General features: G+C 36.8%; 2 protein-coding genes across 3 annotated transcripts; both read right to left on the bottom strand.

Moving 5' to 3' along the window:
* Positions 1-258: 258 nt before the first annotated feature.
* LOC139149602 (prostaglandin reductase 2-like) lies at positions 259-8,470 on the bottom strand. Its single transcript, XM_070721433.1, has 7 exons — positions 8,260-8,470; positions 7,807-7,925; positions 6,304-6,501; positions 5,042-5,212; positions 4,454-4,663; positions 3,391-3,600; positions 259-1,747 (listed from the first exon to the last, which is right to left on the bottom strand). Exons 1-7 carry the CDS (start codon positions 8,297-8,299, stop codon positions 1,640-1,642), a joined length of 1,056 nt encoding a protein of 351 aa, XP_070577534.1. The 5' UTR covers positions 8,300-8,470; the 3' UTR covers positions 259-1,639.
* A 1,297-nt stretch (positions 8,471-9,767) lies between these two features.
* LOC139149599 (thioredoxin-related transmembrane protein 1-like) lies at positions 9,768-25,535 on the bottom strand. Of its 2 annotated transcripts, none has more exons than XM_070721428.1 (6): positions 25,300-25,535; positions 21,239-21,400; positions 17,550-17,678; positions 16,821-16,866; positions 15,683-15,784; positions 9,768-13,069 (listed from the first exon to the last, which is right to left on the bottom strand). In XM_070721428.1, exons 1-6 carry the CDS (start codon positions 25,452-25,454, stop codon positions 12,740-12,742), a joined length of 924 nt encoding a protein of 307 aa, XP_070577529.1. In that variant the 5' UTR covers positions 25,455-25,535; the 3' UTR covers positions 9,768-12,739. The 2 variants fall into 2 exon arrangements, with proteins under 2 accessions (XP_070577529.1, XP_070577528.1); XM_070721427.1 differs by having other exon boundaries at positions 15,671-15,784; positions 25,300-25,508.
* Positions 25,536-25,922: the final 387 nt, after the last annotated feature.

Here is a 25,922-nt window from a genome sequence, read left to right as displayed (position 1 = left end):
AGCTGTGATTTGTAATCTCTGTACAACTTTTCACACCACAGCAAGAATTATTTTCAATATTTTGTAATAAATACTACCTGTAGTTTAAAAGTTCCTCTGTTTGACAAATCAAAGATCTCTTTCCATTCAGCAAAATGCATGTTTATGACGATACAAATTGAACCCAACATATATATGTGTGTGTGTCCATGCAGCATGTGTGTGTTGGTTTGCCATACGAGTCACAAAGAACAAAATGACTGTCAGACTCAGAACAGGTTTAAATTACTTATTAAAATTTATTTCACAAATGCACAAATAGCAGGTTGAAGATCTGATTTAAAATAAATAATGCACATAGAAAATGCAATTCCAATCACAGAATTGAGAATTCTTGCCCAATCTCTGTCCCAACCACTGTGTTTCTGTCACCCATATTATTCGTGCCTCGTAGCAGTAAATCACCTTAAGCAGAAATATTTTACAATGTTGACAAAATAAAATAGACCCTGAAAACATTTCACATGTCAATAGAGTATATGATTCCATCAGCACACAATTTCAGACAGAACAATCTATCCTTTTCTGTACTTCAATGGAAGTTTCTCACAGCCACAGGATTCTAGAACTGGCAAATATTTCACATCCCTGATTCTGTAAGCTGCCTACAAATTTACTACAAACAGAAATACACACATCATCTGAAGACGGGTCAAGCAATGTATAGAACCTGAGCATACTGTATCTCTCATAGGATGATGTGGCACTTTCAGCACAAAACATATCCAACATCACTGAGCACCACGATGACTTGACCTGTTCAAGAGTCACTGATACAAAAAGTATTTACATACATATTAAAACAACATTTATCTTTATGTAACATCCTTTTAATGATATTTTTTCATTACCAAGGTCAATATGTGACCTTTCAATTATACGAAGATCTCACAAATCTATGAAAACTGGTGGCTTTCTCTGAGTTTTCATTTCAATGCCCTTGTGAACTTTATTTCCCACAGATTGACTGTTTATCACTGGCACTTTTGCCCAAAATTGGAAGCAAAAGTGAATCAGACTCTGATGGTCGAAGCCCGAAACCATCCTTTTTTCTTAGTATTACATGATCAATAGATAATTTCAGGATCAAATATCTACTGTCTGCATCAAAATAAAATGTACAAAAGCTATGCCATGCCACTTTGATGAGCGATCCAACACAGTATACAGAGTAACAAGTTTTTTAACTTGTGATAATTGTCACTAGAGGGCGCCACTCATGTCTCCACTGACCTTTAGTCCCACTGATGGCATCTATAAATATGAATACATGTATAAATCCAAACAGCAAAATTAGTTGACAGGGTTTGCGCAGTCTAACAGTCAATAATCACGATACAATAGTGAACACAGTTGAAGTCTTGTTTGGAATGGTGTAACAGACGTATGATCTCAAGAGATGAATTTGTGTAAGGATGTAAATTACATACGGGCATGAACACAGTAGGGATGGGACAGTCTGAGATCTGAAACATTAATAACGTGACCTTTGGCCTTGACAGCAAATACTGCTCTATGCAGACAACTGTCATGATGTAAAAGTCAACTGCTGAGGGTCACTTGTTGAAGAGCGAGATCAGATGCAATTGTTTTATTTTTTTCATGGGTCAGACACGCGCACTAGCTGTTTACCCAGGTTGCCACCCTTCATCATGGAAATGAATGCTGCACCAGTTTGTTCAATGCCTTCGGCAATAGTCTCTGGAAACTGAAAATAAAAAAGGAAAACATTTGCAAGGTTTGGAAGAGACCATTTCGGCAATCAATTTTGCTCAGTTTATGAGGCTATCAGCAAAAAAAATTTTGCCCCTGAGACAAGCCCTGTACAGACCCTGACGCAACCCTGTGGTACAGGTCTTTGTCAGCAAAGAGGTCCCATTGCTGTGACAGGGGCCGATGTGCAGGGCTGTATCCAGGGCTGTGGGGATAGGACTATGTACAGTGTTGCAGACACGGACATGTGACAGGGTCTGAAATTTCTGCCTGTCTCAGCACTGTATTTACAGGACTGTACACAGCAATGTGAATACAGACCTGTAACAGGTTCAATGATTTTTTTAATGTGCACACAATTATGCCTGTATTCATTTCTTTCATTAAAATTGGCCCATTTTCTAAAAATATACACCCCTGAAATCTGAAATCTGTATTTCAGTCATGTGGACACATCACTGTGTACATTCCTATAATACCAGGCTTGATACAGACCTGTTCATACACCCCTGATATCTGACCAACTTCACAGGTCCTGTAACAGAGGTTATTTTTAGGGACTGTTACAGGTACTGATCAGACCCTGTTACAGGCATGAACTGAAATCTGCCTGTAGTTTTCTTGCTGTATCATAGACCCTTGTGGGTCTATGGCTGTGTAGATGAACATCAGAAAGTGGTATGAGGGCTTAGTTGCTTCAATATATTAAAACTGTAAATAAAGCAGTAGAGTAAACACAATGAAATATAGGCATGCACCACTTGGCTCTAGACTCTACTCACATATGGTTTCAAGTGAAAATGACTGCAAAAGTTGACACACTATCCTTCTATTGAACACAAAGTATGAGTTGAAGTGCCACAGTCATTGGATCTTTACTCAAAGGTGGTATGAGCATGATGAGTTTCATATCACATAGAAGCATGGTCCAGATTATACATTGGAGTGGATCAAAAGTTGAAACAAATTTTTCAGCGTGTAACAAAAATTTCTTTTCACGGTGATATTTCAATTTGCAGCTATTGTGAATCACTTAATTTTAAATCAAACATTCTCGAAGAACACAATGTTTGTGAATGAGAAAGTTACATGTACACACACGCTGACAATAGCCATGTAAATTCTTTCAATGCCAGTCCAGGTACATAGGTTCACCCAAGTAATAAACCCTGTCACCCTCATTTCCACATGTAGAGGTCCACCTTGGGAAAAACAAAGGGATCCGGCCAAGCCATGGGGGTTGCAGCGTTGAACAAACACAATGGGTAATGTACATAATAAAAAAGTCAATTCAAAGTCAATTCAAGTTATTTCACTGGGGTTGACAAAACGTAATGGCAATATATTTCTCTTAACATTGTTAGTGGCACAAGCAGGTTTTTGCAATGCCTTGGAAAGCCCAAAATTTACACATACATCAGTGCAGTTTAAAGGTGTGATCAATAACTGCACAAGTTGGCATAATGGCTTCCCCTTAAAGATAAAAACTTTTTAACTAATTTCACATGTGTGGATGTAGATCAACATTCAAACTTTCAAAAATATCTGAATGACATGGTTAAGGCATATGTAAGTGGAAGTGGCAAGAATTTCCCCTGCACAGATGTGGATTTGATGAAAATACCAAATTTCACTTACTTTCAGTTTGCCAGCTTGCACCCACTTCGCCAGCTGAATTAGCGCCTCTGGGAATTTTTCCCGGAATTGAAGAACGAGGTACCGCTCTCTTGTGATGTTGTTCTCTTGTAGGTAATCCAGCACATCTTGTGGAATTGGTGGCGGGTATGGAACATCCTTGTTGTACAGTGCTATTTGGCCACACAGTATAATGTGTGAATTTGGTTTCATCTGTAGGAAAAATAGAACGTTACAATTGAGATTGCTGATTTCTTTATGGTAGAATGCACCTTGGGAACTGATATTCAGCCTCTGAAATTTTACAATTCCTTTCTGATTTACCACTTGTGAGGGCTCATGTCCTAGTTTTTGAAAAATTTAAAACTATCTTTTTCCCAATAGAGTTAACACTGAGATGGCAGCCATTTTGAATTTTGAATATCGGTAAATATTAACTTAGGTAATTTGTTTTTCTAGTACCAAACTTTACATGGTGACCCCTGATATTTATTCTTGATTTGGTAAGAGAATGGTTGAAAGTCTCACTGAGGAAAGTTTGAACAAAAGTTTAAGTCTTTGACTTTTGAGGCACATAATACCTTAATACAGGGGTAAGGAATAACAACAGATACTAAAAATATCTCATGCCTGAAGTTGGAGTTCAGGAGGAAAAAAAGGAAGACTATAAAACGATGCCCCTATTATACTTAACAAAATGTCATTTACTTTTATTCCACAGGATCCACTGCAAATTCCCTGAAATTTTTCAACCTAAAAATATCTTTCAATTTTCTTAGGTATTCTTTTAATAATACAAACTAACTGATATTGCCTTCAAGTGTGTCACTACCCATTAATTTGTGACAGAACAGGCAAGAAATTAAACGGTTTCATTTATTTTATATTTCCTGCTGTTTTCAAAAACTTGACACACTATGTTACCATGGACACGGTTACTCTACCACACATGGGGTAGAGTAACCTATGCCAGTGAGGTAGAGTATCCATGCCATGGAAGACAAGTAGTTGGCACCATGTAGTACACGTGAATATTCCAATGCTTATACTATGTCTAGAATCGTACCTGTTTTATAACCACTGTACTAAGATCCCCTCCAACATTATCAAAGTAAATATCAATGCCACTAGGACATGTTTGCAGCAGCCTTTCTTGCACATTTTCTGTTTTGTAGTTGATAGCACCACTGAATCCAAGTTCTTGTAGCAGATATTGGCATTTCTCATCACTGCCGCATATACCGACCACGTTTGCACAGCCCTCCAGCCTTGCGATCTAGAATTGTAAGTTTACTTTTATGTCAACATCATCTGCCGATTTTTCCCCCATCACCTGTGCAGTTTTGTTAGTGAGTGTTCTAATAATCAAACACAGCTTCTCTGCATGTATAAACAATGTCAATGTGAAGACAAAATGAAATTTCATTGGGTTATTAATCAAGCTTCATGGTACAGTGTATATCATATATGGTCTTCTGGCATGTGAGCAAGCCTGTGCCATTTTGAACAAAAAGAGCAAACGTTTGGATGGAAAAATATTATATCGATAACTACATCAGTTACGTGACTCTTGTACAGATAATTTCATGACTTTTTCATAAAATCTACATAAGTAGAACAGCACTGACTCGCCACAATATTAAGTCATGAGTACCTGTCCCGCTAAAGAACCACAGGCTCCTGCAGCACCACTGACAACAATCGTCTGATTGGTCCCCGGAACCACGTGACCTTTCTCTCGGATCCCAAGCAGAGCTGTCAACCCTGGAAGACCCAGAACTCCCAGGACTAATGAATAATGGTCACCCACTAGTGACTTCTCAATCTGTCAAGGAGGGGGAAAGATAGTGACAAATTTATCAGTTTTATGGGCTAAATATTAATTACACTGGTCAATCCAGTCCACACCGGTCAAACTCTGATTTATCCCTGGTATTTTGTGAGAATGATCAGGGGATGTGGTAAAAATGTTCCATGCCTTTTGAAATAGTATGTGGGAGAAGTAGCATTGTAGATTTGCTTTCATGTTCAGTGCTCTTTTTTCTTTTGCAAAGATTTGACAGTGTACTCTCCCTCATCAAATTTATCTATGAGGGCTAGCATCAGATGCTGCTGGCTGTGATATTGTAAATGGGCTGCAGTTTGAGACCACGGAGTATGGATCTTTTTGCATTGACCAAAGATGAAACAACTGCTAGTCATTTTGTTTGCAAATAAATTTTGTATAAATATGCATGTATGTGATAGTGAACTTTATTTGTTCTATCCTTGGTTTGGCAAAAAATATATCATTATTATTGCTATGTGGACAATCTTGAAACAGAAATATAGACACTCATTAAAAACTCTGTTAGATTTCATCACAAATAAAAGGAATGTGATCTTCACAAGATGTATTTCTGAACTAGTAAATTTCTAGCCTGATAGTTGGCAACATGCACGTAGTTATCATTTGAATATCTTACAAACTGTATACTACTACTATAAAGTCATTTTATCACAAAGGTCAGCATGTTAAACCTTTGACCTCTGGCCTTTATTATGCTTCAGTAACATGTAATAGAGGATGACTAAAAACAGAACACAGTTTTACAAAGAGAATACTAGTATGCAAAATTTCAATTTGTGTCTGTCATTCCAAACACTGTCTTGGCTAATATTTGACTTGAACAAACACGCATAATAAACAAGGAGCCAGCGTTCCCTATTTGATGTGCAATCATAAAGTGGATGAAAAGCTCATTTGATGGGATATCAGAACTTTGTAAATTTATACTTTTTTAAGCATTCCTTTCAAGATGCACTCCTGAGAGAGATACTAAAATACTGTATACCAGGTACTTTAATAAGTCAAATACTTTTAAAGATTGCTTTTGATTTGGAATACTTCTCATTCTACTGTTGATCTTCTCTTACCTTCGTCAATCTCTCTTTGGGTAAGGTTACATATAGTTGCCATGGCCACATGAAATTCTCCATGGTAACAATGTCCCCCGTTGTAAAATTGGAATGCTTGCTTTCAACAACTACACCGACACCTATACCATCGGCTGGCTGTCCCAGTTGCCATGGTGATACGTAGGTGACACCTGTTTTACTATTCATCCTACATCGCTGAAATAGAATTGATGAGAAGAAGTTCAATGACTCATGTTAGAATAAAGATAGCGATATTCACAGGTGCTTGACTTATGACTTGCTGGTTTGACATGAAGCACCTGAGATGGCAATTAAGAGACATGTCTCCTTGAATCCTTGTACTTGCTCATTGAGCACCTTGATAGTAAAGTAATGAACTAACCAGTCTTGCGTGGGCAACTCTTGGCTATTTAACATATTCAATACTGAAAATTTACATGCAATTATATATGAGTTGTTCAAGCTAATGAAATCAATTTTTGTCACCTTTGCAGAATTACATGCAAACAATTTTTTTTTCACATTTGTTCAGAAATTTTGGTAAATACTGAAGCAACAGGAAATCATGTCAATTCAGTTCAAAACTATAAAAGAAATAAAGAAAAAATGCATAAATATTCGCAAAATGTAGCACTAAAATTTTGGAGGGAAAAATTATGGCATTCAAAGGGTTGATCATTGACTTTGTCATTGTAATGTATACCTAAGCTTGGCATGAATACTTATACAATGCAAGATCCGAGGTACATGAATATACCACATTGATTAAGGATCATTAGAATAGAATTTTAATACCGAAACAATGCTCATTAATGTAATCTGCATATTTGAATATCATTATACCTCGCATCTTGCACTAATAGTAAATACTATTACACAGAACCCAGGCATATGTACTTGCTGCTTCCTGAAACTTAGATTTTCAATTCCCATTCAATTTTGAAAGGTCGTTGACCCTCAATTTAACGCTCACATTTTACAGACAAATTGTACTTTTGGCAATACTACAGTGGAGAAAAGGTACGTCAACTTTCAGTAAAAATATGAAAAGTTGCCGATGCCCCTCTTGAGCCATTCTTTCTGAGTTTATTCATGGAGTTAACAAATTCCTTTTTCAGCTCCTTGATATGCAAAGGTGGCCCAATGATAGGTATTACATTGTTTTTATCCTACCTGATCTACTGCAAATGTTTTAGGTACAAATGTGGAGTCAACAATCCATTTCTGCTCTCAAACATTAGCAACTGTGGAAAAATCAAGACCCTTGGACCTTTGAACTGCAGATTTTATTTTATTAATAATATGCATTGTGTGAATATTCACTGGCATCATGTAATGTGCAATGCCGTGATCTTCTCGTGTTCAGTGAATATCACTATTTCTTTCCTCAATCGTTTATTTAACTAGCTTGATAAAAATGATATGATAAAAATGATATATGATATGTCAAATAACATGCATTTGCGTTACTTGTGTGAATCTGAAAGGGACTTATCTTACCATGTAGGGGTCAACTGACAGGTATAGGGTTTTGACCAAAATATGATGAGCTGGTACCGAAGTCGGGTACGGGCACTCCTCCACTGCAAAATTGTCCTCAGTCGGTTCGTTATCATTTCCTGTCGACAAATTACCCAAAAACAGGAAGTTCAACGTCAATATCAACACCCTAGTATAGTAGAGAGATAAGTCTCACTCGGATTTGCTCCACTTATCACGCAGGGAACGCGCACGTTGCATCGGGCTTCGACTATATATGATTATATGTGAAGATATTCTGGTCTGCATAATGAACGCTGCGGTATCTTGTCTGAGAAGCAGACGACATTCGTCTTGTTTGGCGGCCCATGACCCTGAAGCCGTCGGAGATGTTGGTGCATGATCTTTGCACACCTACTTGCCATAGAAGTTAAACGGGTACCAAGTGGTACACATATCGTACAACCCACCCACCTGGACGCTCTCGTAAAACCACTCGTTTATTGACGGCCATGCTGTTCTCGTGTTTGGTCCGTCTGATCAGGCTGAGCACACGAGACGTGACATGAAAAGAAAGGTTGGTGGTGTACCATGCACTGCGTTGGGCCTCTTATACTTGCCAGGTGATACCCGGTCCTCAGCTCGTGTGCATGCCCCACAATCCGGAAGTTTGTGCAGGCAAGGTGAGGTGTAATAGCGCCGCAAGCGTCAGAGTTTGACTAGTGAAGACAGTGTTGCTACCGGTTCGGCATGGCCGATGCCAAGACAGCCAAGAGTAGAACTCGTAACTAAGGGGTAGACCATGTGATATCCTGGGGTGGTGGGGTCTGGAAGATTTTGAAAAAAAATTTCCTAGCGAATGTCAATTAAAAAAAAAATTCAGGCAGAGGGGGGCTTGGAAAAAAAACAAAGGCTCATACTTGCCAAAAATACATCGTGCAAGCCACAAATTTCATCATTCAGTTGCATTTTTCAGCGTGCCCTTTGGGCACGTAACTTTAATAATAATAGGACATATTTTTCAAAGCCCCAGTTCCAAACGCGAAACAGTAATATATTAGACAAATATATATATATATATATATATATATATATATATATATATATATATATATATATATATATATATATATATATATATATATACTGAATTATTGAATTTATATTCCACCTTTTGGTTTACCTTTGTCGCGCACAGCAACATTTCACATAGTAGTTGACTGTACATTTGTTGTCGGGAAAAATAAGTATCCAAATGAGGAGTGTGAGAAAAAAAAAGTTACTGGTAATCAGAGTGAAAAAAATTTTGAACAGTGGATCAGGTAAGAAAAAAATGCCTCTTAAATCTTCCAGACCCCCCAGGATATCAAATGGTCCACCCCTAACTGGCACTTTTCGTGCGCTGACAACTCATAACGAAGAAACAAAGGTTTATTCACTGCCTACCGATACTTTACTTGCACGTCATGTTATGACAATGAAGAAGGAAGGCTTTGAAGTTTAATGGCAAGTTTCAATCATAGGGTCCTAATAGACTGGTGTCTATTATAGAATTTAGCTTTTCACTTTGCTCCGTGAACAAGCCACCATTTTCAATAAAAGTACAGAGAACTTGGGGATATAACTTGCTGATCAAAATTAAATGTTATGCATTTGTGTGAATCCAAGCAACAGAGTTGACAATAAATGTGTGCATCTCATTTGTTTTCTAATCTTTCTGTGCAATCTCACACAATGATTTTGAGACAAATAGAAGGATAGGGTAGGGCTAAGCTATTATTACGAAAGCATTTTTAATCTGCAAGAAGTAGGCATCCTTATCTGTTTGTTGTTCTCTGAACCACTCAACTTTCATTCACTGGTAATTCGTGGGACAGTGCAACCTGTGATACTGGCACAGAGAGAAGATCTGACTTCAGTAGACAAGATGAGGAATGTTTTTAGTTCAAAGGTGGAAAAAAGAGAGACGAGGGTAGAACAAATTTATTATAACTTCCTTTATTTGAAATTTCTGACAGTACTTATAGGCAGCCTACGCACATGGAAGATCTATGGCAAAATCAAATAAAATTTTTCAAAAATGTTTAAATTAAAAAAAATTATAGTGACATTATTCTGCACAGACTTAACAATCGCTTCAGTTTCAGGTAATTTGTTCAAGAGAAATTAAGTTCCTGTGCATGCAAGTATTGCCTAGTCAAGATAGAGTGGACAAAAATGTATAAAGCATTATACCAGGTGTCACACAGCTAGTGCAATTCTCAACACATTGATGGTCACCTTGAATATTCAAAGACATTTAGGGTGATTGATGATGGGATCATTGTCAATATCAAACTTCCCTGATAGAAAATAATAAAGCTGTCCTGACACTGTACGAAGATGGAAATAATGAATCAAAATATGAAAATTATAAGAATTTAGAAATGTCACACATTAGGATATACATATATCAGGCTTTAATTTGGCACAGTTTCTGTAATGTTTGAAAGTCTTCTCGAAAATCCATCAAATTTCCACTTTTGATTCTAGCAAATAAAGTATGTGACTGATCACTAATTTTGTAGGGTTAGAATGTGTGGACACTATTCAATGTGAATGGAGACTTTACTCAATGTGGAGGCTTTATTTCTTTGTGAGTTCTCCTAATAAGCTTTAGACTAACCTATCATTTACTCTAAGGTTGATTCCACACACCTAGAATTTGTGAATGGTTTCACCATCAAATTTTGGTATAACTCTGCTGTCTCGAATGACAAAGTTGGACCATTCCATAGGGAAATGGGGGGGGGGATAGGTTTAAAGTATTATGAAATGTAGTTCACTAACTGTACAAACTCCTCTAATGCCACTACTATGTGACCCTGGCAAGAAGCATACGCTTGATGAAAAACTTGGCATTGGACATGGCACAGTATACAAAGACAACCTTGAGCTTGGCAGCTCAAGTCACAAATTTCATACATGGTATTTGTATTAATTTTCGCTCAAAACTTTTCATCTTCCCTTGTAAAATCACAGAATCCTAAAATGAAATGAAGTCGCTTTCAGTGACTTTTCTACTTACAATTATGTTCCGAGTTAACACATCAGCTTAAAAATAATCCGACTTTCACCCATTGTGACATGTGTCACACTAACACAGTGTCACACTAACACAGATCTGAATAGACAAATAAAGTTTTCAGATTTTTGAAAAATTAAATTTTTTAATTCTTTGAGTAAGACTGATTAAGTGAGAGGCAGTAGTGTTGACATTAATAGACACATATAAAAGTCATACTTGAAATGAACACCAAAGTAATCAATCAATAGGCATTTGACTAAAAACACAGAAAGTTAGTACGGTTTTAACAAAAATATTAAAAAGCAGTAAAAGCGTAGGATTTTTAAGAAGTTACATTAAAAATATTCCCTTCACCAACTATATGGTTACAAACTTTGACTTATTTATTCCAAGGAAGACAGATTTGTAGTTTGATAAAATCTTGCAGGTCTACAGATACCATGTTACCATCTAATTGTAGGCTCATCAAGAAGTTACCTGCACATCGGTGAACCACAGCTAGTACCATCAATATCACCAGTCACATAAAATAAAAATATTCAACAAAAAAGGTGAAATGGTTTTAAAAACTATCTCTACCTACATTTACACAAAACCATATTCTCCAGCAGGATACCTGGCAACACAAATCATCCTGGCCACATCAAAACTCAAACAGCTTGCAAGATGGGGGGTAATGCACTGCCAGTGTTAATGTGCCATTGAGCACTCATATGACAGGGCACATTTGAACACTAGGCACTTTCAATAGAATTTTGTTTGCCGTCCGCATGCTGATAGGTTTTCAGAGAAAACAAACACAATGTTAATGTGAAAGAGGTGTCCTCACCAAACAAGACAGAAAGAAGCTACATTAGCCAGCCAGACTTGAAACTTCAATTGCAATGAGCATGCAAGAACTATCGCTTCATTTCAGGATGCACCTTCTCACTGACGTAAAGTGTGTTTCTACACGCAGAACATTCTAAGCTGATAAACAGTGTCATCTAGCTGGCATATGGCAAGCACACATACAGTGATATGACTGCCAAATAAGCTGCCCTAGAGGCTTGTTCAAAGTTGGTGATGTCAGTCACTATAAATTCACACATGTTCATCTCATTTGAGTCTGTGTGTCTGAGGAAAACATGATACTGACCAGTCAGAATGCAATTCACATCAGTATCACATTAAGTTCACTGCCCAGACTCCATCATGTCAGCAGAAGGTGAAAATTTCACTCACAGACTGAAACTTTTACATACCGGAGGCTTTAGCAGATGACTATGTTATGAATTTCACTATAGCAAAGCCCTATGAAATCCTATGCATTCCGTGTAATATTAAAAATTCGAAATCATTGGTATGTCTTCATTTTGGCAGTCAGATCACACATATTTTCACCTTGTATACATCTTTCCATACAATATATTACACATCCACATACACATACTTCTCATTTCTATTTATACAGTCAAAACTGGCAGATAAGACATCTCTCTCACTCTCTCTTTATCTCTTTCCCAGGAAATTAATGAATTTTCACGGAGATTTATAGTATGAGAGACTAAAAACTAAATTTCCTTCTGCACTCTCTCTGATCAAAATGTTTCAATTTTTTTGAAATTTATTTAAAATTTAATTTACAAACCACATATTGCAAGCAGTGATTAGTTGGGTTATACATTTTTAAATTTAAGAAAACTTAAGTTCAATGAAATAAACATCATTTGTGAATCTTTGGGAAGAGCTGATGATATAAGGTATGTATGACCCTGGACAACTAGACTGTGTTATGTTCCTTGCAATAGCACTACATCTCATAATCTATGGGCAACAGTTTACTTTGGCTAGCCGCTATGTTCTCTGTTTTGCTTACAATAAAATGCACCCTGACACTTAAAATAATCAGTTTTCTTTTTTGTCGTCTGCATCTGAGCTTTTGCTTTCCTCTGCATCTTCTTTCTTCTCTTCTTTTTCTCCATCATCCTCGTCATCATCATCATCATCTTTCTTTTTGTTTTCAGTCTCACTGGCAGTGGCTGGCTTACGCTGTCTGAGCATGGTGTCGCTGCTGTCGATGTCTCCTGTGTTTTCACTCCCTTCTTCGTTACCTGAATTTTCTTTCTGTTTCTCGCCTTCTGAGGGCGCTTTGTCAGTTTTGATTTGTTCGGTGGGACGTTGCCTGTTACTATGTGGTCTTGTCGGGCATAGGCAATCGGTTAAGAAAACAAGCGCCTGAAAAAGGGAAGTGGAAAATGAAATGAGAAAGGTAAACCTGATGATGTGCATGCCTCATTTTTTTCTGCCAGTATTTTTGTCACGTATGCTGACAGAGTTTTTGTCCTGCCCCTCGAAGCACACAGACTGTTACCAGAGAGTTGCCATTCAAACACAGCAGCTGTATCTCCTGTGTGACCATTCCTATTTCAAGCAGACTCTGCTCCATTTCTATCTGTTATCACTAGCCTGACCAAAACCCTCTATTCCATACAAGATTGACAGATCTTGTGTTGAAAAGCCCATGTGTTCTCCGACAGCATGGATATAGCATTCCCAGATAGGAAAGTTAAAGTATTGTCTGCAAAACAGGCACTAACTTTACATGAAAATGGTTGTCATTGGATAAAATCCTACACTATGGAGTATGTAATCATATAGATGATGTTCAAGTCTCTAGGTCAGATTTATGACCAAAAAGTATTTTTATCTACCATAGAAAGAGTGTCCTTTGTAATTTAACCAGAGACACAACTTCATTGTACAGCTTCAATGGAAGCTGACATGAAGTAGTTTTGCAGAGAAAAAAAGAGTTTATGTTATAATGGCTGTGCTTTGATGGTTAGAGGTGAAGTATTGTGTTAATTCTGTAAATGAACGTTTCATCTTGAATCAAAGTGATCCGAGTCAGAAACTGTGCAATGGTTCCATTTGAATCTGAAAATTGACGGTGGTGTTTCTGGGTGTGACTTTGCATTGTAAAAAGTTTTGTTTCTGTGGTAAAACTATTCTGAAAACATAGGGCCAAAGTCCTGAAGCTACTATAGACATGGATACAAAATTAAGTATTTCCTGACTGTATGAAATTATCTCACTAAGGTCATCCAAGGGACATGTAAACCAAATATTAAAGCTGTCTGACCAGCGGTTTTGAAAAAACAAGCGACTCAACAGTTGACAGAGCTCTGCTGTGTTATGAAGAGAATAACCTTTTGTGACACATGTATTGATGAAGGAGGTGGATATCTTTGATAGCTCATTTCAGGATGGCCTGACCAAAAATGGAAAAAAATTCCGTAAAAATATAGATTTGCATATTTCATCAGACTATATTAGTCTATAATAGCAAATAAACGAGAGTTAATTACATTCTAATTAAAGTACACAAGACTTGCTTAAATCAAGATTTTCGTCATAAAAAAACAGCATATCTGTCAGGTTATAAAGAATCTTAAGCTGGTTATCTTTTTATCAGTGTTTGCATCCTATTAACCAAGCACATTTTAACTTTCAAATTAACATTGTAGGTAAGTTCTGTTGATAAGTTGAGACTGTACGTACTCAGAGAAAGCACACTGAAGAGACAAATGTTTGAAACTTAAGAAGTTCAAGGTCATCAAAAGCATTATAAGGAATCATGTTACACTTTCATTGCACTGTTTACACAGATTGCATAATTGCTATAAATAGCACATGAGGAATCTTACAGCCAAGCTTTACCATAAAGACCCTATCACTTTGACCACTCTTTTAATTGACCACTCTATTTTTTTCCTCAAAAATAATCTTATTTTATCCTTACCAAGTCAACCATAAATGGAAATTAGAACTTTCTCTATCTCTATTTATTTGACCACCCTATCATGACAAACTATTATGAGCATTTTTTTAGATAACATAAATGGTGGTTCAGAATATATCAAAGTTGGGATTCAGGAAAGTTGCCTTTACATGTTTTAATCCTCCAAGATGGTAAGCATTTCACTATGAACTGTCAAAAAAAGTTGAACTTTCTGATAATTCCACACTAAAATTATTTTAGCTTTGATGATTTCCTAATTAATTCAATTATTTAAAATCATATTAATTATTTTTTTCTGGGTGAATTGATAGGGTTTATACAGTACAAGAATTCCATACAATGTAAGTCAAATTTTGACCAAAAATGACAAAAAAATTCCTTAAAAATACACATTTGCATATTTCATCACAATTTGAACAAATCTAAGTTGGGTTACCCCTGGGGACCTGTATACCAAATAACAAAGCTGTCTGACCAGTGTATGAAGGAGAAGATTTTTTACCAAAAACATCCTTTTTGGTATTAATTTGCCTATTTTCAACAGTATCAAAAAATTAAAAAAATCAGTTTCTCAAAATCATATTTTTCATCTACACAACAAATATCAAATCAGTAAGTACTGCGGTTCTCAAGATATTTGAGTGGACGGACGCCTCACAAACGGACATACATACATACATACATACATACATACATACATACATACATACAGACTGACGCCGGACGGATACCCATCCCAATAGCTTCTATAGACTATAGTCTATAGTAGCTAAAAACCCAGCAGATGACAGTAAGTGCAGAAGAACTGATGAAGTCGGCCGAGAACCCTTCCCACAGTTCATCTCATGGAACCATTTTACAGTCTTATGATACTGTATTACCTTACAGCAGTCTACGGTGATACACTGCTCTACAGACATGATGGCTGGCCCCCAGTGGCCTCCCTGTACGATAAACACTACTGTAATGATGTAGGATGAAGTGGAATGGGTCGCCATGGCTCACTACCTGGAGGTAAACAAAACCTCTAAACTTACAATAGCACCTACCACTCCTAGGAGAAGTCCCATGAGAATTGTTGCTACGGCAAATAATGCATAGGAACCATACACAGGAACGTTGTAGTCTTCTGTCAGAGATGTATGTATATTCTGGAATGGAACAAATCCACACATATGTAACAAAATCTAAACATGAAAGGATTTTAAATCTTTTCAAATCTACACTATGATTGAACCATCCTATTCTAAATGGGTGATGGACCTGTAGAGAGAAAAACACAGCCCAGAATTCATCCCTCCACCTCCCTGTAGCAGTTAACAATGGGGTCAGGCCAAACCATGGCAGTGAAAGGGTTTAACCCTTTTCCTGCCAGACAGTATTAAGACTATTACTTCCCCATCAGCCAAGTCAGTAAAAAGCCGTATTGAGCTAAAACATGACATATTTTCACCCGCTTGGCTTGGTATGTTATAGCATCATAAAGTCTAAAAAAATTAAGTTTACAGTATTTATGTTTTCAACACCCTTCAAATGTTCAATATTATGTTAAAATACACCATATGGAATATGTTGTGTTTCATTAATTTACCATCTTGACCTGATGGTGAAATATGGACTTGGTAGGAAAAGGGTTAATACTGGGTGGATCCTTGGTGAGAGCTAGTGTCACGCGATGTTTCATCAATATTCAAAAATCTACTAGACTATTGGGCTGGTAAAATTCAGTGACCCTGCCAGAAACACAGCTGGTACAATTCTATGCAGATGTGTTTTCCAAGGTTATTTTAGGACAGCACACAAAGTGTTATGTAACCAAAGTATGATTCAAAGTCCTTCCTTTGAACTTCAATGCAAAGCACCAACAGCACCACACTGTTTTCAATACCTGCACAAAATCCAAACAAAATATCATCCTATCATATGACTTCAAGGTCAACCATTGTTGCTACTTCACTCCAATGACAATGAAAATATTTTGATACAATGTTGCAACTTGGAATCCATGCTATGTTCTTTATACTAATGACAGCATTCTCATACATGAGAATTCTTCAACACAACACCCAATGAAAGATCAGTACGCGCACTGTCCAAACAAAGCACATTTCAAGGTGCTAGAATAATTTTTTTTGTCAATAACAGTGAGCGCACTTGAAAAATGAACTCAACAGTACATTCACTTACCCTTACAACCATGGATATTTTAAAAAGCCAACTGAGTAAGCTCATTCTGGAAAAAAAAAACATACAAAATGAGAGTGTCATAGAAACTATTCGTGGTTGATTTCCTCACTAGACTTTTTGTCAAAACATCTGTAAACATTTACACAAAATTTCACCAGTTTATCATGCTTAATGTTAAGGTACATCACAATTTACTTTCCATGCATTACCAAATTTATGTTTAGTTTTCTTCCTGGTTTTGTCTTTTAGCTCTACAATAAATTAGTTTCCAGTGTGGCAGAGAGCCATTTTGAAATAGCTTATGCACTTCTACAATGTCTGATCCTAATATTTGCTTTGTGTCCTGAAGAAATTAGGAATAAAACTTAACACTTTGGGACAAACAACAAGATGGGAGGTAATAAAATGTAACCCGTATCAATGTTTAGTAATCTTAAAATATTGATGACATAATAATTTTCACACTTATTTCGAAGAAAACAAAAATTGATTATGAAAGTTTTAAGATTTTACAGACAAACCCCTATTAGTGAATAATTTATGAAACATGAATATACAATTTTCACATGTTGTCTTCTCCATATGGATAGAGGAAAAATAACACAGCAGTGTGCATTCCTACCCATCAAGTACTTAAAATAGATATTCTCTACATAACCTATCATACACATTGATGCTTAAATTCATGCCATTGAATGTTTCTGTATTATAGCCATCGGTAAGACTTACGATATTGAGTTAGGTGATTTCCATGACGACATGGGCTCAATATCCACATATCTTCTTTCTTCAATAAATGTTATAAAATCATCCTTTCCTCTAGGTCCCATGTACCTCCTGAACTCTCCATTGATTACGCTGAAATGTTTAAAATAATAGACATCGTTGACTGAAACAGTTCAAAACCTAATTTGAAGCTTTGTAGTTTGACAAAATTGCATTTTTTGAACGATACAATATATTACTTGTTTCTAATAACAACCCTAATTACATAGAAGAATGACATGTTCATACTCGAAACACCATGCAACGAAAAAATCACTGTACATAACTTGGTATATTTTTTCATCCTCTCACTCAAACATTAAAGCACAGCAGTCCAACTTTGATCAGAAAACAATATGGTTGTGCTAGCCAGCTTACGAATTATTACTTCAAAGGACTATAACGACAACAAACATTACATGTTTAAATAAATGCTTTGTACATGACAAAATACAAATTTATTGGGACCATGTCTAAACACTGAGAAATGACTGAAATTTTCAAGCACCACTTTAAAATTATGGGTTGAATTGAACATAATCACATGGATTATTGAACATTATTGAGACCATGTCAACACAGCAGTGCAGATCAATACTAGCAGCCTAAGATTTACTATTAAAAAGTCACGTCAACACTGTGAAACGATTACAATTTTTAAGCGATTCTGTAAACTGCTTGGTTGATTGAACACACATACACAGAATATTGAACAGAACATGACTTGTATGCCCTGTGCTATTGGTAGAAAGCAAATCAATTTTAAATCAAATTAAAGTTCTGTAATTTTCAAGTACGTAGGACACAATTCTGTAAAATTCTGGGTTGAGTTGAACATACAGTCTACAGATATGGAATATTGTACAAAACATTTGTAGTATGCTGTTCCATTATCAGAAAGCAAATCCATTTTAATCAAATTAAATTTCTGTCATTTTTAAGCATGCAGGACAATAAGGTTTATTCAGAATGTAATTTTCTGAAAGGAAGGTCTTTACAATTTAGCTTTGGTCCAGCAGTGCTGTCAATTTTACAACAATATGGTTGCAATTTTACTGCCATACAAAATATTACATACAATGCATATCTTTCATTTTGTTGAAATAGGTGCATCACAGGTGTATTGAAAGTCTGTCGATGATCACATGATGTAATGCCCGCCAAGATAGAGAAATTGCAAGGATTTACTCCAGAGCAAGACTTTCATTTTCTCAAACAAAAGGGTTACGAGGAATATTGCAAGGAGGGTAGTTATATAATGGAAACATTGTTCACTTCATGGATTTTTCGGCATCATGATAAGGATTACAATTTTATACAGCATGATAATTCAGAAAATTTCTTGGTTGCTAGAAGTACTCTTGTGAAATCAGATAAAAACCACCTTTCATTCTTTCATTGCAAAATGCATCAGCACAAACTGTGCTCTCCCTGGCCTTTCGAAATTGTTAGTAAATTTACGAATTGGGTTCAAAAAATATTAGTAAGCACAAATTATGTTATTCTGAACCCATCAACTTTCAACAAGCACTTCTGGTACTCAATAGATGATTTTAAGGGGATAGAAATGATGAATGATTTCATTAAAGACAAAAGAAAATGAAAAATCCCTTTTTAGTTTTTTTGACAATGAAAACTCATATTTTGATACGCATTTTCAAAAGATTTATTGAATAACACAGTACATCATGGGTCATGAATGCTTGTAACATTGAAATTTCTTCCTTGTCTCAATAAAGTGTGTAATTTTGGTCAACGGCCATTGAATGTTATTCAATTACTCTATCTTTATTACACAACATAACATGTTCAAGTATATTGTGACACAAATCATAACTCCCTTTGTGTGTGTAGTCAGTGGTTGATGATTATATATATTAATTTATGAAGCGGTCATTTATATTATCAAATATTATCAGTGTTTGCACAAGTTTTAGATGCTAGAAAATCTGTCCCCTGTTTTTCATATTTGGAAAGCTCTGTTACTTTTAAAGTATGCATGTCATCCCATAGGTACTAGGTGGTGCCTCTATAGCTGCAGTCATTATGCCATGTTCATCTCTAAAATTCTTTTTAAACAACCACTGATCAGAACATTTGGCAGTCTGTGGTTTCGCACAAATTTTGTCTCATCTCAATCAAATTTAAGTACGCAAACTGAGACTGGTGATCCTGCTAATGTTTTCTTAGAGACAGTTATACTTTTAAAACGCTGCAGATGATCGTCATTTATTTTTTGTCAGGATAAACTTTTTGGTCATGGGACTGTGCACAGCATTTTCTCTGGATCATAGAAAACTATCAGTATTCATAACATTTGCTGAGACAGTTTCTTGTAAAATATTTTGAAGGAAACCTATTAAAATTGGCAAGCTGACTGAAAAATTCAATTTGCAGATCGTCAAATGACAAATCTATGACATCTAAGATTTCCGGCTCGCTTCCACCTCCATGCACAGAAAAACACTGTGCAGTACATGTTCAACCATGCGCGGCCCGGACTGCAGTTCTGCTGTAGTTCGACTGTCTTTCAGGCTGACTGTTCTTGATCTCTTCTAGCTCGGCGGTTTCATTGTTTCGTATTTTTTTCATATCAGTTGCCGTTTTTATGCCCAACTTTCTTTCCCAACTGGATACTATCAATCCAAAGTATTTGTAACTGCCCGCTTCCCTCGATCCACTTGAACAGTCCGTGACTCGGAAAGTTGACAGCATGTGAGTGTTTGGGTGTCTCGAAACTACCGTAATGGGGTGGTAATGCATGACACACCACTATGAGATTACAAGACCCGGGGATCTTGAAACCTTTTCGCGCATGCTCATGTTATTACAGGTCAAAGTCCAAAGCCAGCTATCACCATGTGTCGATGCGCTGATGATAGGGGCAGCGTAGGTTTTGAAAGACGAGATATGACAGTATTTCCCAGAATTCACAATCTTGACCGAAAATCAGGCTTCAAAAATAACAAAATCGTTCGTAAATGGCCGATCGGGCATTCATTTTTTTCGTAAATTTTCATTTTTGTTCGTAATTTACGAAAGTTACGAGCGACAGCGAGAGCACAGCACAAAGCTAAACTCACAAGCCTGTACACTTTCAATGAGAGTAACGCACAATGTTAAAACATAAGAAACAGTGAAAGGGCCTAGTGTTACATATTTAGGTATCAATCAGAATGTTACTACGAACACCAAATTGATGACCTTGAACCAGGTTGATACACTGGTAAATAGGTATGGTATTGGCCAGTTTTCAAACACCTGTGAATAATCCCTCTCTTATCAGTAGTGAAAGGGTAAATATATCCAGCTCTGGTCTCAATGTAACTGTTTTTGAGAACATTGCACTCACAGCTGCATGATGGATAGATGAAAATGTCAGGTCTAAGCTGCTGCTAGTCTTTTGCAAAGCTAACAATTGATCTAGCTACCATTGATACTGAATACAGACAAGACTGAATAAACGGGAACAAATCTAAATTTTGGTCATAACTGCAACGTTCCTGGGAAAACAGCATGAAAACGATGAAGACAAATTAACAAGAAATGACATTGATGGATTTTTTTGCAATGAGAGATAACAGAGACGGTTTTTGCTGGTACATTGTACTACAATATAATTCATTAAAAATAAATGGGTGTGTTGTACTTACTGATAAATAGTGGGTAACGATGTAACCATAAATCTACCGCTGAGTCCCGGTTCTTGCGTGACATCGACATCAGCAACACTGATGTCCAGATCCTCGCCCCATTCTGAAAACGACTTCCATGCTGGCTCAACACCTTTGCAGGCCGGACACCACGGGGCATAACTGAACAAAAGAAAAGGAAAAAGAAATATGAAATGTTTTCACTAAGAAAACATAAAAAAACATTCCTCACATGTCAGGCATGACTGCCACTGTTATGATTATTTGCAGGTACAGAATTGTAGGTGGGCATATTGAAACGAAATATAAAAACAGCTCCATATGGTATTACACTCCCCATCTGAATTTAAAATGTGTGGTCCCTTTCAAATTGATACATGCTGAGTAAAAGCCTTGAAATAAAAGGACATTTTATTTACACTTCAGACTCTGTCTATCCTATGTAGCAAATATGGAGCGTAAGCAACATATGTATTTACGACATGTACAGAAAATGTGATTAATTTAAATAAAGAAAAGGCACATGAACATTTCTAAATTTTGTGCATTTTATGCGAGGCAAAGAGAATTTCCTGGTAGAACTCTGTCGAAATAAGTAAACAAAAAAAAGAGGTTAATTGGTCAAAAGCTTTGCATTCTCTTTTCCATAAAATGTACGCTAAGCGGAAGTACCTGATAGATCTTGAAAAAATTTTGTTCTGGCATATGCAGTAATTTTGATAGTATTGTGAACATGGCCAAATTACAAAAAAGGTAAAACTTTTATGTTTGACGAGGACAGACAGACACCATAAGGTAAGCAGGTAGGTATACTGGTATGACCCGTCACCTGCAATATTATTCTTCATATTAGAGGAAATGGCAAGAAAATGAAAACATTTGATAACTTTATCATACTAGATCTCTCAATGAATTTTCCTTGTTTAACACTCAGTCACCGCACTTCATCTATGTACCAGGCCTGCTTTTCCATTAATAACACCCAAAATCACCTGTATATCTGCATGGGAGGGTTAATGTGTAACTGATAGACTACGAATGAAAGGAAGACCTGCACTGGGAGGTTATAAAGTCAACAACCTGAACACATTTATTAATCCCTAATTGTTTGTTCAAGTTGCCCTTTCCTATGGCAGCAGGTGAGTTCATGTTTGGTCTGAAATAATTTCAAATCAATGTTATGCAGTTTAGGGGAATAACTCTATGTAAAATATGTACTCCATTTATACAATCATGATAAACCATACATTTTATGATAATGGAATTACAAATAATGCAGCAGGCTAGAGGAGACATGTTGCTAAGTTTGCAGACAGACTACAAATTTGCACCCTAAGAATTTACACATCTAATTATAGATGGTACAAACAATGTTTGTACTAAAGTACATTTGGCAAGCCATCTTGGCTTACTGGTCTGTTCATCCACAATATGCACCAATGGGGCAGATGCATGTGATGCATCCTACCACAGGGTTCGCGCTAACGTTCGCCACAGTCGCAAATTGCGAATAAATGTCCGTTGTGGCGAAAAAAAATTGCTACGCCTTCGCCACGCGTGGCGAAAGCTCGTGAACGGGTGCCGTGTTGGGATCATTGATCCAGACGTTGTCTTCGAAAGTCACGTCAGTCCTGCGATCCCAGACCGACTGTTTTCCCGAAGGACCAAGAATTTCGACGTGCGGCTTCATTGTGATCGATCCAAAATATGTACTGTATTATTTATGTAGCCTACTATACTAACAACTAGTCGTTTTTACAAATAAGTGTACGTTATTTTCCGCTATCCAAATTTTTCAGCATAAACGCTGCAAGCATCGTACGAAACATTTGACCACGTACGTCGCGTTAGGGTGCAAGCATGAACGGTAATTTGAGTTCACGCCAGCATAGCAGCACAACGTGTATTCCTAACAGCGTGCACCATCGTTAATCACGCCGGTTCTGTCACTTTTAACGAATCAAAATAACCCTTAGATCAGTCAGATTATCGAAATATTCAGTCATTCAAATATCTAGCCTTTGAACAAAATAATTCGTTGCTCTGTCGTACGTCGACCGATGACGGACGGCAGAGTTCCCGAGCATGAGACTGAAGTGATATCGATAGCGTTGGACTTTGCCCAAGGCGAAAATGAGCATGCGCGAAAAAGTTTCAAGATCCCCAGTTTGTATACTCCGGTCCGTGTACGGTTTGGGTAGTTTCGAGACACCCAAACAATGCAAATACGAATGCACGGTACAATGCGATGCGGCTTGCGCGCAGCTACGATTGCAAACTACAAAGTGTTTATTGATTGTTCTCAGCTGGGAAAGAAACTAGGTTTAAAATAGCTTCTAATTTACAAATAATAAGGAAATAAGAAAACCACCGAGAATAGAACAAAGACAGACTGACCATGGTCGAACAAATTACAACAAGTTTTTTGTCTGTGCATGGAAGTATAAATGTGTGACTACTACACAGATGGGTCGATTGATCACAGATTTGTCATATTGTCGAACTGCTCTTTTGATTTTTCACTGAGTTTGCGAATTTCATTAATTTTCAAAACCTAAGCAATTTTTTCATACCAATAGTTTTCTTTGATACTTTACGGACAATGCTTTGCATAGTCAGGCAATTACTGTAATTTTATCCAGATCACCAGATAAACGGTATATACAGCAGTTTTTCAATCATATAAAAAATAAAAAAGAGGAACAATTATGGCCAATGATTAGACTTCGATGATTTTTTCATGACATATCGTGCAAGTTTTGTTTCAAGAACTCTAGTAGACCTATTTGTTGTTTGTGTCATAATAAAAGTTAAGAATAAACAAAAGTTTGTTTGTCCCTGTCTACAAAGAGAGGGGTCAATTTATTCACCAGCATTCGTAAAATATAGATCTGAAAGAAGTTAAGACCAATTTTTGTTTAATACATATTTTTTTAATCGAAGGACAGACAACTTTCACAAAGGACCTGGAGTTTTACTGTGCTCCTGGTCATTATTATCTGCAACTATAAAATTGGCAGAAAATGTGCTAAGCAGTTTATCTGTCGAGGAATTAAAGTGTATGTACAACAGCCCTGGCCCGGCCCTGGCCCAGCATTTTGATAATAAAGTACAAACATTATTGAAAATAGGGTTAGTGCAATTTGTTTGTGAAATTAATTTGTTGGGTGTGGCTAATAAAAATTGCTTGTGGCTAAAAAAAATTTGATCATTTTAGCCACACTAACAGACTGTGGCTACAATGAAAAAATTCCTAGCGCCAACACTGTACCATGATCCTACCAAGATACCTCCATGATCCTAACAATGCTACATCAAATAGAATGTCCTTCATTGTGAAGGTCACGCTGTCTATAATCCTTAAAATTTATTATAACTGCATCAGAATGAGCTCTTGCATACAAATTGTTTTGAAATGATGGTAAACATTGTAAGGGCTGATCAGCAACGCTACCTTGTTGCCAAGGTTTTTACTAAAACAGCTGGTGGGAAAAACTGCACCGACATGATTGCTGTGCAGTGGTCTAGGGAGTTAATTTATGGTGAAGTGATTGCACCTGCATACCTGTAGACTCTCACAGTTATGGACAATGAGGCCAAATAATGTTTTACAGGTTGAACTTCAACAAACATGTAAAAGAGTGACGTTTTAACATTACAAAATATCGTTCCGTTTCCATATGGTACACATTACTGTATGAAAATGCAATTACATTCCAACGCAAGCTGCAAGCTATTATTTACAGGTAAATATGTTCCTTGCAAAACATAGCTAGTATCAATACACACAGCAAACTGTATGTAAACTGGACTATATGTTTTGCGCTTCATTCAGAAGAAAACAATTGTTTTAAGCTGGTGAAGTCAACTTTCTGCATGCAAAGTAATCCATAAGTAATTACTGATCAGTTCCTTTTCGACCGTTGAACTCACTCCACAAATATACAACGTGTGATATGACGCGCGCAATTTGCTGAAACAGGAAGTAGATACGGGATGTATGATTGGCCAAAGCATTCGACTCCGATCGGTATCATGCAGAGCGAAACACCGACACTTACAATTTCACCATCCATTCTCCCTCTAACATCTGCCTCCAGTTGTCTTCGGTGATCACTATGGGGTCCCGTTTATTAGCGGCATCTATCTGTAGAAGCGGCACGACCAGCAAAATACAAACTGAACACCACATGCCTTTCACCATAGCGGCCGCCATCTTGCTAGCTACGTGTAGTTCGTTGGTTTGTCCCGCCTGACACGCGCGCTGAGTGATGTAAAGATAACGCTTGCTTGCGCTCTCTTTATCACAGGAGGGCGCTGCACGCGGTGCGCCAGCGTGATGAACAAAGCTGAGGATTTTATCACAAAGTTTTCAAGCCTTGTGAGACTTGAAGGGGAAGGATGCGTCCTGAACGCATTCGTATCATGATATGATTTTATCGATATTTTTCTTTCTCTTTTTTCTAGTTAAATGAAAGTTTTTTTTTTCAGATAAGTTGCTCTGTAATTTTGTTCATTCACTGGACACATTCACAGTTATGTAGATTTGTTGACTTTGCCATTTTGTTGATATTTATAAAATTATCTTTTAAAAAAAAGACATATCCCACAGCGTTTTTACAAATGTTGTTCAAAAATATTTTAAAAATTGAAGAGCTCTGAAATTTGAATTGTAATGCTGTTC

Source organism: Ptychodera flava, chromosome 14 (genome assembly GCF_041260155.1).
Source record: "Ptychodera flava strain L36383 chromosome 14, AS_Pfla_20210202, whole genome shotgun sequence".
NCBI classification, from domain to species: Eukaryota; Metazoa; Hemichordata; class Enteropneusta; family Ptychoderidae; genus Ptychodera; species Ptychodera flava.
This window is presented reverse-complemented; position numbering and strand designations above follow the sequence as displayed.

Bases quoted from the DNA above. Each gene is read 5' to 3' on its own strand.
- LOC139149599 (XM_070721427.1), bottom strand. From the start codon at position 25,454: ATGGCGGCCGCTATGGTGAAAGGCATGTGGTGTTCAGTTTGTATTTTG. The intron at 15,785-16,820 runs GTAAGTGAATGT...GTTCCATTCCAG, and splicing joins AAATATCCATGGTTGTAAGG to AATATACATACATCTCTGAC. The intron at 13,070-15,670 runs GTAAGTTTAGAG...TCCCTTTTTCAG, and splicing joins TAGGAGTGGTAGGTGCTATT to GCGCTTGTTTTCTTAACCGA.
- LOC139149602 (XM_070721433.1), bottom strand. From the start codon at position 8,299: ATGGCCGTCAATAAACGAGTGGTTTTACGAGAGCGTCCAG. The intron at 7,926-8,259 runs GTGGGTGGGTTG...ATTTGTCGACAG, and splicing joins GGTTTTACGAGAGCGTCCAG to GAAATGATAACGAACCGACT. The intron at 3,601-4,453 runs GTACGATTCTAG...TTTTTCCTACAG, and splicing joins GTACAGTGGTTATAAAACAG to ATGAAACCAAATTCACACAT.